The following is a 12,142-nucleotide window of genomic DNA, read 5'->3' on the forward strand; positions in this document are numbered from 1 at the left end:
CCTTTTTAAATACTGTACAAATACTGACACATCAGTGAAAAAAATTTGTCTGTATAAATCCACAGTAGTAGGCCTAGTTGTATATTATGTTCATTGTCGTCATCTGTTGGGGCCATGAAGTCAAAAGCCTAGAAGACTGAATGGGGAGAAAAAGTCAGACACAAATGCAAATCCCAGTGATATAAATAGTTGGGCCTGTATCCTCACTCACAGAAAATGAATAAAGAACTACTGCCAGAGACGTGCTGATTACTTTATATTTGCCCTTTTTTAGAACCTCTCCTCCACACTGGCAAAACATATACAGTAATTCACATAGACTCATTTTTGAGTCATGAAAAAACCTACAGTAATACTATACGTGCTAAAATATTTCTAAGATGCTGAATAATACTTCTACAAAAATCTATAATATTTTATAATGATCTATACTTTTGCTGTGTCCTGTGATAAACTATCACTATTGTTCTATTTTACTGTAAAATTCTTATAGGAATGCTTTATACATGTCTGTGGTGTCACTAAAGGTCTTTCCCATTAAAAAGTAATAACTAGAATGTTCAAACTTTTTTATCTTTACATGGAATTGAATTGAGATTAAGCTCGACTGCTCAGTCTACACCAGAGACGTCGCTCATGTTCAGTCAATGCTGGCGATTCGCTGTAGGCGATCTCTAAATTAAATCCCTGAAACTGCTGAGCGTTCAGGATCAGAGTTTTGCCTCATGAAGAACTGAAACGAGCAAATGAAGATATTAGGCTAGCGAAAGATTTTGGTAATCTCAGCAATTTCTACATTCATTGCTATAATCTTGTGAAACCAAGCCTGTATTACCAGCGCCATTCTGTCACTGTGGAGGCAAACAGGGTGTGAATGTGAATATTAGTGTTGAACTCAAGTGTAAAACGTGGTATGGTTAATTGAACAGCGTCAATAAAGTTGTAACACGACTGACCGTAATATGACTGAAATCTGACTTTTTCTAAAACAGTCCACTGGTGTGTTTCAGTGTCACACTGCATGTAGAAAATTACAAATGCTGCATTTGTGTTATTTTTTTCAGTTTTAAAATAATTTAAATAGATAATGTTTTGTGGGTAACATCACTGACACAATCGTTTTACTACACATGAAACTTTCAGTATTTCAACCAAATTTATTGGAAATATGAAAAGAGATTTGACTAACCAATGAGACTTTGTTATTCTTATTCATTTGAGATATGCACACAAAAAGATCTCCTGGGTTTTTTGGACATTTTATGTTTCTGTGATACTACTGACAAAAATTATTGGGATAAGATTTATTATCAAAACAAATCTATTTTTATATATTTAAAATAATGTCATACAGATAATTTGAATGCATTTTCACAATTCGGAAAACAAGCAAAATGTTCTTTCATATAAAAATAAAACACTTCAGTTCAGCGTTGTAGGACACCATTTACCACTGCCATGGTAAAACGACCTTAAACCTCATCTTGCCACCATGTATGTTATCCTCCTACATGAAGTTGCTGTGACATAATACTTTGATTAATGACAAATACATACAGTTATTTCCTTGACTACTGGAAAAATTGCCTGCACAACCCACTCATTCAAAATGCGACCGAAAGGGGGCGCGATGTATCCGGTCTGCGTCGTGGCTTTCTCTTTTCTACTAGGAAGTAGATGCTAGTATGAGCTCTGGTTGGCTAAACTCTCTGTGGTTTAACGTTCATCGACCAATAGGAGACGAGGAGGAGCTGACGTAAGCTGAAAGTCTGGCGCATGGCGGAGGGAGGATGTAAATAACACTGGCAGACAAGACTGAAAGGTGAACCTTCAGAATAACACAGAATTTGTTTATGTGGTTTATACTCACCAGTTACACTAAACTAACCGATAGATTCCGCGCTGTAACGAGTTCAGCAGGATGACAACCTGTCGTCGGTAGCTGAAGGATTAGGTCTGATGTTTTTTTCTGAGGTTGTGGGCTCATGTGAAGCGCAGAGAAATAAACTCGCTGCTGTTTTCAGTTATTAAAGACAAAAAGCTGAGCTTTTCTCTGTGATAATCAGCACTGATAATCATTTCATCATAACGTGACGCTTAGACTTAAAATACAACTGCATAAAAGCCGCACACTGTCCAGTGTGGTATTTTAAGGTGATGCAGAACAAACAGTGAAGTAGAGTGAATGAGGAGTGTCTTATCATCCAGACTGACTTTACAGTGTGCTGTTTTTCAGAGCTGAGCCATGAGACTCCTCAGTCGGACAGCGCGGTCTGTTTTCTCTCCGTCGGCAGGGGGCAGCAGAGGATTTTGGGGCTGGCTCAACGCAGTGTTCAACAAGTACTGTAGCTCATAACAAGGACTCACATTTGTAGTAGAAACCACACACAAACACACCGATCGGCCACTTCATTAAGTACACATCCTAGTTTCTACTCTCATTGTCCATTATATCAGCTCTACTTACCATATAGATGAACTTTATAGTTCTACAGTTACAGACTGACAGTAGTCCAACTGTTTCTTTGCATACTTTGTTCACCCCTTTTACCCTGTTCTTCAATGTTCAGACCCCCTCAGGACCACCACTGAGCAGGTATCATTTGGGTTGTGGAACATTCTCAGTACTGCAGTGACACTGATGTGGTGGTAGCGTGTTAGCATGTGTTGTGCTGGTATGAGTGGATCAGTCACAGCAGTGCTGCTGGAGATTTTAAACACCTCAGTGTCACTGCTGGATAATAATGTTAATAGTCAACCAAAAACACCAAGCCAGCAGCGTCCTGTGACCACTGATGAAGGACTAGAGGAAGACCAACAAAACTGTGCAGTAATAGATTAACTATCATCTCTGACTTCACATCCACAACAAGGTAGGAGTGTCTAATAGAGTGGACAGTGAGTGGACACAGTGTTTAAAAACTCCAGCAGCACTGCTGTGTCTGATCTACTCGTACCAGTTTAACACACACTAACACACCATCACCCTGTCAGTGTCACTGCAGTGCTGAGAATGATCCACCACCTAATTTATATCTTTAGTGGTGCTGTGCGGGTCCTGACCATTGGAGATGTAAAAGAGGGCTAACAAAGTATGCAGAGAAAGAGATGGACTACAGTCTGTAGTTGTAGTTGTACCATAACTGAGATTTTCTGTTTTAAAGACCAGAAAAACCCATGTCTGATTATGTATCATGAAGGTGGGAGGAACTACAAGGCTTTAGTGCACTTGAGGATGGGCCTGCCTATTTATTTATTTATTTATTTATTTATTTATTAACTAACTAATTAGCTGTCTTTTGTAGATGCGTGCGAGACGGCTAGAAATGTGATTATCTGTATTTATTAGCCTCTACATCAGTGGCTATGCTACCAGTTAGAATTTCTTCATTGCCCCAGCCAGGGAGTTGAGGGGAGGGGTAGTATTTACGCAATGCATGCTGAGTACAATTGTAGTGAGAGAGCACTGATGGACGAAAACACAAAAAAGATACAAAATCGTGAATTCTGTCTAACTGGCAAGGCTGAGGGATGCAGTGCTGCGCTACCGAATGTAACATATCATGCCAAATAATGTAGCTTTAGGCTGGAATGCCAGTTTAAGTATTCTGTGTATTATATCAGTGCTTCATACTCTCTTTTCAAAAGATGTCTAGGTAAGACTGTGCATCACATACCTGTGAGCTTGCAGTCTCTTTATAAGTGCCAAAATAGGTTCTTCAAAAAGCAGGTCACGCAGTCCTACATCAGTTTGTCTGTGCAATTAACAGCATTTAAAATGTTTAAATATTTTCTTACCTTGTGCATTTCAACATCGTTTTAAGTTTATAAATCTGTTGTCTGTGTCACAGAGTTGATTATGAACGGATTAAGGCAGTTGGTCCGGACCGTGCAGCTGCTGAATGGCTCCTGAGGTGTGGGGCCAAAGTTCGTTTCTGTGGTTTCGACCGCTGGCAGCACGACTATAATGGTCTCCCGACAGGGCCGCTTGGTCGCTACCAGATACAAGCCATCGACGCCACAGAGTCCTGCATCATGTACCGGGGCTTTGATTACTTGAGTGAGTGAAGTCCACACACACTGTAGTAACACATATGCATGCAGTATGTTCCTTTTTGGGAAAATAGCTTTTCAAAAAGGTTTAATACAAACAAGCATTTTTTTCTTTAACATATTTTAAAGACTAACTAGGTTTCTTTTAGAGGACTACAATATGATAGGCAAATATTTGTCACAGTAGTACTTTTATCCTCTTGTTTTGATGTCAGCACTCATCAACACATGGGGGAATTTTCACTAGAAAAAAATAAATTTGCCAAATCTACACTGGATGAACATGAAGTGTTGAAGTATTAGTTTTATTGTAAAAAAGGTCTTACTTTTGTCTTGCTTAACGATAAATGTCACAGATATTTAAAAAATTTTGCATTATTAAGTGGTTACAATTTAAACACAGCCCTTCAGATTGTTTTCAGATGTGAAATGCTCTGTTCTAGAGAAACGTACAGTTAGAATTGTTCACATAGATGGTGATATGAAGTTCCACCTGACTCCCGTTAGGTACCAGACGTCTGCCTCATGTCCACATTGTTTTATGATAGTTTTGGGATCAGGGTTTGGCCCAAAACATGTTTTTGAAGTTTATTAATGGTGAAGGGATACACGCGAGGTGTTGTAAGGCAAAATAATCCCCAAAGAAAACATATTTTTTTCAATTTTACCACTATTTCATGATCATCAACATTACATATAAAAACTCAGAAGACACATGCAGGTTCACTGGTCAGTCTGGATAGTAAATAAAGTGGTTAAGTTCGTGTTGCAGACATCACAACCCCTGGTTCCTGTTACCACCACTGTAAAGAAACCTGAGTCAGTAAGTTTCTCTACAGTGGACCATTTCACATCAAACCACTCTGAATGACTTTGTTTAGATCTCAATAAATGAACTGAAAATTGGCAGAATTCCCGTTTAATCTAAAAATGAACAGTGAGAAAATTCCAGTTTACAAGAAGATAAGGTGTCCCTGAACTTTTGATGGGTAGTATAAAGGAATTGCAATGTGTATCATGACTCGTTTGAGTTAAACAGAGTCTAACGCCTCTTCTGAGAGCCTGTGTTATCCTTCATTGTCACCTGGCTGTGCAGGTGATCATGTCAGCAGGCAGTGCTGAGTGTGACGCACTGAAAAAGTTTCCCCACAGACAGAGTCAGGGTGTCAGGGTGAGAGGTGAGAAAGAAGAGAGAGAGTGTGTGCGCATGTGTGTGAAAGTTTTACCTGTGAGGGATGGATACGTGGGAAAGAATGACGACATGTTTAAAGATGAGCCTGTAGAGGGATAGTATTGTGTTGGTGGTGTTTAAAGGAGAGGATTAATTCAGAGCAGAGAGAAAGGCTTTGTGTACATCACAGAGAGAAAGTTTCCACTGTATATGTCAGAGGTGAGGGTGTGTGAGAGGTTCGAGTGTCATTTAGCTGGGTGTCTGCAGGGGGACGATATTGTGTGTGTGTGTTGCTGTTGAGGTGTGTAGAGTGACACTCAGTGAAGGGATGATTTACACACTGCTGGTCAGTGCTCGTCTGTGGCCTTAAAGCAACCCTGTACCTCATCAGCCCTGCACCTCCTCATACATACACAGCACAACCCTACACCTCCTCAAATATACAAGACGACCCCTGCATCAGCGCTCACCACCTCCAGTCCACGAGCCACTTCAGGACACCATACACACCAACACCACCATACAGGGATCACAATATAAAGTGCATGAGATAATAGTAATCTGCCTATACCTATAGATCCACCTTGTTTAAAGATATATGAAAGATTTTTACCTGTAGAGTTATTGTTGTGGTTTTGCTGAACATTTGAGCTACAGTACTGTGCAAAAGTCAGAGACCACCCATCGTCTATTTAATTACCAGTCAATAGAGCTATTAAGTACAATGTTTTCATTTTTCAAGAGATATTTCCGAGGAGATTAGATGTAAGAAGAAGAATAAGGGAAAAAATAATTCAAAGATACAGAGAAAGTGGGATTCCTAACTACCGTGCATGATCTGGTAAAACACTAAAACAGTCCCCATCAGATAAACAGTACTTAAAGCTTTCATCTTTGAGAGAGAGGAGAAAATCAAGCTCCACTCTTACTTTAGATCTGAAAAATCCACAGGTGTTTCTGTTCATCCTTCCACTGTGAGAAGACAACTCGGCGCTGTGAGTCTGAAAGGATGTGTAGCTGTCAATAAGCCCTTACTGAGAAAAGGAAACAGACAAAAAAGAGAACATTTGCAGATCAAACAAAGAAGCTGCTGGTATTCTCAGAGCAATGGACTGACCACCCCAGAGTCCAGACCTCAACATCTTACTTACCATGTTAAGCAGAAAATCAACTTCTTTTGAGGTCTGGAAAAATAGACCTGGAAAAGTCTTTCAAAAAGAATGGAAGCTGTAATAAAAGTGAATAATGGACACACAAATTATTGATTATATTTAGAAGTTGAAATTGTTTTAGTTTTAGTTTTAGTTTTGATAAATAAATGTTTTCTATGTGTTTTCCTGATGCTAAATAATGAAGAATTTAATGGTTGTTTTGACTGGAAATTAAGTGAAGGGTGGTCTATGGCATTTGCAGTGTTGAATGTTAAATAATTATTTAACTGTTACATAATTGGTTACATAATAAATTATGTTTTTGCTACTTTCGGAATCAAATTATGTTATAAAGTCAATATATCTTAATATGTTAAAATGTCAACAGTTTATACATTGTTAATTTAAATATAACCAACTATTCAATACATATGTTAAATACATTTTTTGATGTTTAAATAATAAATTCAAGAATTCTTTGAACAAGAAGTGGATAAAATAATAAATAATATCCTGTAATTATCAGTGTACCTCATTTTGTTGTCAATGAGGTTTGATCTGCATCTTTGAAATGTGATGAATAATGCATGTTACACTAGCATTGAAAAATCTGGAATCGCCATTTTCAATAAAATAGAAAAAATGTTGCAGATAAATGTATGAAATGATTAAATGTGTGCAGAATCATGAACATAGATGTAGATGAGTCTTTAACTGAGAAAGCGGTAAAACTTGAGGAGAGGAGAATGACTTTATAATAAAATTAACATCCAGAATGCCTCATACTTGAAATGTGGTGATCAAATTTCAGGCAGATAACTAATCAAGAAATTACTATGAATAGATAACTAAAGCATATTGTTTATCATTTAATACATTTTTGGTGTACCCAAAAACAGGTATTGCCTAAAACATCTTACAATACTTCTATCTGTCTAGCTTATATTATTTACGTTGTATAAATTATTACTAAATTAAATTACATAATATAAAAAATAAATTAACAAAAAATAAAATAAGTGACTACAAACTTTTTAGTGTAATTCTAGATGTTATACAGTTTTCTCAGTCATTTTAGAATCTTCTCTCCGTTCATTATTCTAGACACATCTAACATTAGTAACATATTACTAACATATAACAATCATTTTATACACTTATCTACAACCAAAGTGGTTTTATATTATATAGCAATAGCTGCTGACAGGCGTTTGAACATGTGCTCTGACTAAACTAGACATTCTAGACCTATCAGAGAAATTCCACAGTGTTTATATTTACAGTAAATATATTGATGCCGGTAAGACTCCCAGTAAGACTTACTGTAAGAAGTAAGTCTTACTGGGAGACTTCAATGCTCATGTTGGCAATGACTGGGAGACCTGGAGAGGCGTGATTGGGAAGAATGGCCTGCCCGATCTAAACCCGAATGGTGAATTGTTATTGGACTTCTGTGCCAGGCATGGATTGTCCATAACGAACACCAAGTTCGAACACAAGGATGTTCATAAGTGTACATGGTACCAGAGCTCCTTGGGTCAAAGGTCAATGATCGACTTTGTTGTCGTTTCATCTGACTTGGGACCATATGTTCTGGACACTTGGGTGAAGAGAGGTGCTGAGCTGTCAACTGATCACCATCTGGTGGTGAGTTGGATCAGATGGCAGGGAAGACTGAGGGTTAGACCCGGTAGGCCCAAGCGAATAGTGAGGGTGTGCTGGGAACGACTGTCGGAGGCCCCTGTTCGGAATGATTTTAATTCCCACCTCCGGGAGAGCTTTTCTCATGTCCCGGAGGAGGTAGGGGAGATAGAGTCTGAATGGACCCTGTTCAAAACCTCCATTGTGGAAGCTGCCAGGCGCAGCTGTGGCCATAAGCTTGTTGGTGCCTGTCATGGCGGTAACCCAAGAACCCCCTGGTGGACACCGGTGGTGAGGGAGGCCGTCAAGCTGAAGAAAGAGGCCTTTAGGGACTGGATGGCCCGAAGGACTCCCGATTCAGCAGATAGGCACCGACATGCAAAAAAGGTGGCAGCTGCAACGGTGGCAGAAGCAAAATCCAGGGCGTGGGAGGAGTTTGGTGAGGCCATGGAAAAAGACTTTCGGTAGGCCTCGAGGAGGTTCTGGACAACTGTCCGGCGACTCAGGAGTGGTCGGGGTGGCTGTGCCCAGGCTGTATTCAGCAGGGGTGGAGAAACTCTGACTTCAAATGAGGATATTGTCGGTCAGTGGAAAGAGCACTTTGAGGAACTCCTTAATCCGGGTGACATGCCTCCCTCACGGGAGTCACTGCCAGAGGCCTCTGGCGTGTCAAGCTCCATTTCCCTGGTGGAAGTCACTGAGGTAGTTGGCAAGCTCTTCAGTGGCAAGGCACCGGGGGTGGATGAGATTCGTCCGGAGATGCTTAAGGCTCTGGATATTGTGGGGCTGTCATGGCTGACACGCCTCTGCAATAGTGCATGGACCTCGGGAACAGTACCCTTGGACTGGCAGACCGGGGTGGTGGTCCCTATTTTCAAGAAAGGGGACCGGAGGGTGTGTGCCAACTATCAGGGTATCACACTGCTCAGCCTCCCTGGGAAAGTCTATGCCAAGGTGCTGGAAAGGAGACTTCGACCGATAGTTGAACCTCAGATTGAGGAGGAACAATGCGGATTCCGTCCTGGCCGTGGAACATTGGACCAGCTTTTCACCCTCTCATGGATTGTTGAGGGGGCATGGGAGTTTGCCAACCCAGTCTACATGTGTTTTGTGGATTTGGAGAAGGCTTACGACCGTGTTCCCCGAGATATCTTGTGGGAGGTCCTCCGGGAGTATGGGGTGCCGGGGTTACTACTCCGGGCCATTCAATCTCTGTACGCCCGGAGTGAGAGCTGTGTTCGTATACTTGGCATTAAGTCGGACTCTTTCATTGTTAGCGTTGGACTCCGCCAGGGTTGTGCCCTGTCTCCACTCCTGTTTGTGATATTCATGGACAGGGTGTCAAGGCGTAGCCGGGGTCAGGAGGGCATTATGTGTGGAGGCCGGAGGGTGGCGTCTCTGCTATTTGCAGATGATGTTGTTCTTTTGGCTGGATCACATGGATGCCTCCAGCGCGCACTGGAGCGGTTTGCAGCTGAGTGTGAAGCGGTTGGTATGCGGATCAGCACCTCCAAGTCTGAGTCCATGGTCTTAGCCCGGAAAAGGATGGTATGCCCGCTCCAGGTAGGGGGAAAGGACTTGCCCCAGGTGGAGGAGTTTAAGTATCTCGGGGTCTTGTTCACGAGTGATGGGAAGAAGGATCGTGAGATCGACCGCAGGCTGGGACAAGCGGCAGCAGTAATGCGGTCGCTGTACAGGACTGTAGTGGTGAAGAGGGAGCTGAGCCGTAAGGCGAAGCTCTCTGTTTACCGATCGGTCTACATCCCGACCCTCACCTATGGTCATGAGCTGTGGGTAATGACCGAAAGAATGAGGTCACGAATACAAGCGGCAGAAATGAGCTTTCTTCGCAGGGTGGCGGGCTACACTCTATTTGATAGGGTGAGGAGCTCGGCCATCCGGGAGGAGCTCGGAGTAGAGCCGCTACTCCTCCGCATTGAGAGGAGCCAGCTGAGGTGGTTCGGGCATCTGATCCGGGTGCCCCCGGGACGCCTCCCGGTGGGGGTGTACCAGGCACGGCCTACCGGAATAAGACCCCGGGGTCGTCCTAGGACCCGCTGGAGGGATTATATCTCCAAGTTGGCCTGGGAGCGGCTTGGGGTCCCCGGGAATGAGCTGGAGGAAGTTGCGGGGGACAGGGCCACCTGGGATTCTCTGCTCTCCCAACTGCTACCGCGACCCTATCTGGACTAAGCGGTTAACGATGATGATGATGATGATATTGACGCCGGTCACTGTCTCTGTCTGATGTGCCTGTGGCTTGTTTCTGAATAGGAGTAAGTGGAAGGTAAATAGATGGTAAATCTCTTCCTGTCCTGTTTGTGGATGTGTGTGTAGATGGTCTGGAGCATGTAGAGGAGATAAAGCTGAATAAGTGTATATATATAGAGGACGCTTGTCTGGAGCGCTTGAGTCAGACGGAGAACCTGCAGGCCAGCTTGAGGACGATGTCGGTCATCTCCTGTGGCAACGTAACGGACAAAGGCATCATCGCTTTCCATCACCTGAGGTAAGAGAGGAGCACACAGCTGCTGATCTACCTTCATGAATAAATCTTCAGACTCATTGTCACTCCTCTGCTCCTGACAGTGCTAGAGTGATCAATAACTCCATTTTGAGTATAGTTAAAAATTTGTAAATTTTCCTTTTTTAACTTTTCAAATCTTGCAATAATGATCTAATCAATAATTATCTTATCAGAAACCTAAAATACTGCACTGTGACTTCTTCCATATTGTTCAGCTCTCCTGTTCTCTAACTTCCAGGAATCTGGAGTATCTGTTCCTCAGTGACCTGCCAGGAATAAAAGACAAAGAGAAAACGACAGACAGACTGCAGACAGCACTACCCAAGCTCACAATAGAACTGGACTTGGCTTAGCCAATGACAGCCAGCCTAATTTAGCCAATTACACAGTCCCTCAAAGCCAAGACCAGCCAATTAAACTCATAGGCCAGGATCCAGTGGCTGTTACAGAAGCAGCACCAGTGAGAGTATAATAGCTAAAGGTGTGTGTAGTGCTGTGATGGAGCATTCTGTGGGTCCTTCAGGAACCTGATGTATTAAAGGAGAGAGAATATATTTACTGTGTACTAGTGCTTGTATCTGTATATCATTGTTTGAATCGTGGCATATTTCTTGAAGAACTAAAGGAAAAGTTTGGAATAACTGTTTTCAGTGATATAAAACCAAGTTTGTCACAGATGAATGTGTAAAAGGGTTCTAGTATGATGCTTGTACTCCACGACATTATACTTTTCAATTTGTACGAAATTGTAAAAGGTTAAGAAATTTTAGGTTGATGAACAGGACTGTAAATGATTCTAGATCTTAGAAAGGTGCATACCATCAAGAATAAAGTTAATAAAATTAACATCCAGAATGCCTTGTATTTTAAAAGTGTTCAACTCTTGAGACATTTAACCTATCAACAAATTGTAAATAATATGATATATTTACAATATATTATCATTTAGTAACTTCTTGGTGTTCCCAGAAAACTTGAAATATTATCATAAATATAAAATGTATGATCATATAATACATTGTATGTTACAGTAGATTACAGTATTATAAGTTACAGTGTATAAGATATTCGCTGCTGTCAGAACAAACCTTGTATCTCCAAAATGATAACTTTACAGGAGAAGGAAAAAACCTACTTAACTTGTAATGTAAGTCAATGGAACCAGAATTTTTCTAAGTCATTTTGGGCCGTTTCTTTTGATCAGTTCATCGTGAAATTTACATACAATGTAAAGGGAAACAGGTATTTTGAAATTATGTCAAAAACTGAAAAACGACAAAAATGGATATACAAGGTTTTGTTCCAACAGCAGCGTATTAATAAATAAAATAACAGCAATTATTAATCTGACAAGTGATTCTAAATGCTTCAGTGGTTGTGTCATTGGGTTGAATTCAGCCTGAATAAAAAGGCTGTAATGTACTATACCACCTGAGAGACATTAAGTTCTGTCCTTGGACAGAATAGCTTCTTATTTCCTTTTGTATTGTGGCTGGTCGTGTGACTAACAGTAGAGAAGTCGTATTTAATTGGTAAGCAAAGTATAACAATGGTACTGACTGTTCCTTAAAGGCTTAACACTCAGGTTAACCTACAGCC

The 12,142-nt window shown here is 41.1% G+C and overlaps 1 protein-coding gene across 1 annotated transcript; it reads left to right on the top strand.

The window, feature by feature from the left end:
- The first annotated feature begins 1,739 nt into the window (after positions 1-1,739).
- dmac2l (distal membrane arm assembly complex 2 like) lies at positions 1,740-11,398 on the top strand. Its single transcript, XM_036574606.1, has 5 exons — positions 1,740-1,822; positions 2,237-2,340; positions 3,852-4,060; positions 10,354-10,525; positions 10,782-11,398. The coding sequence occupies exons 2-5, from the start codon at positions 2,246-2,248 to the stop codon at positions 10,894-10,896; spliced, it is 591 nt and encodes a 196-aa protein (XP_036430499.1). The 5' UTR covers positions 1,740-1,822; positions 2,237-2,245; the 3' UTR covers positions 10,897-11,398.
- The last annotated feature ends 744 nt before the right edge of the window (positions 11,399-12,142 follow it).

The sequence above is a fragment of the Colossoma macropomum genome, unplaced genomic scaffold, assembly GCF_904425465.1.
Source record: "Colossoma macropomum unplaced genomic scaffold, Colossoma_macropomum, whole genome shotgun sequence".
NCBI classification, from domain to species: Eukaryota; Metazoa; Chordata; class Actinopteri; order Characiformes; family Serrasalmidae; genus Colossoma; species Colossoma macropomum.

Bases quoted from the DNA above. Each gene is read 5' to 3' on its own strand.
- dmac2l (XM_036574606.1), top strand. From the start codon at position 2,246: ATGAGACTCCTCAGTCGGACAGCGCGGTCTGTTTTCTCTCCGTCGGCA. The intron at 2,341-3,851 runs GTACTGTAGCTC...TCTGTGTCACAG, and splicing joins CTCAACGCAGTGTTCAACAA to AGTTGATTATGAACGGATTA. The intron at 4,061-10,353 runs GTGAGTGAAGTC...ATGTGTGTGTAG, and splicing joins CCGGGGCTTTGATTACTTGA to ATGGTCTGGAGCATGTAGAG.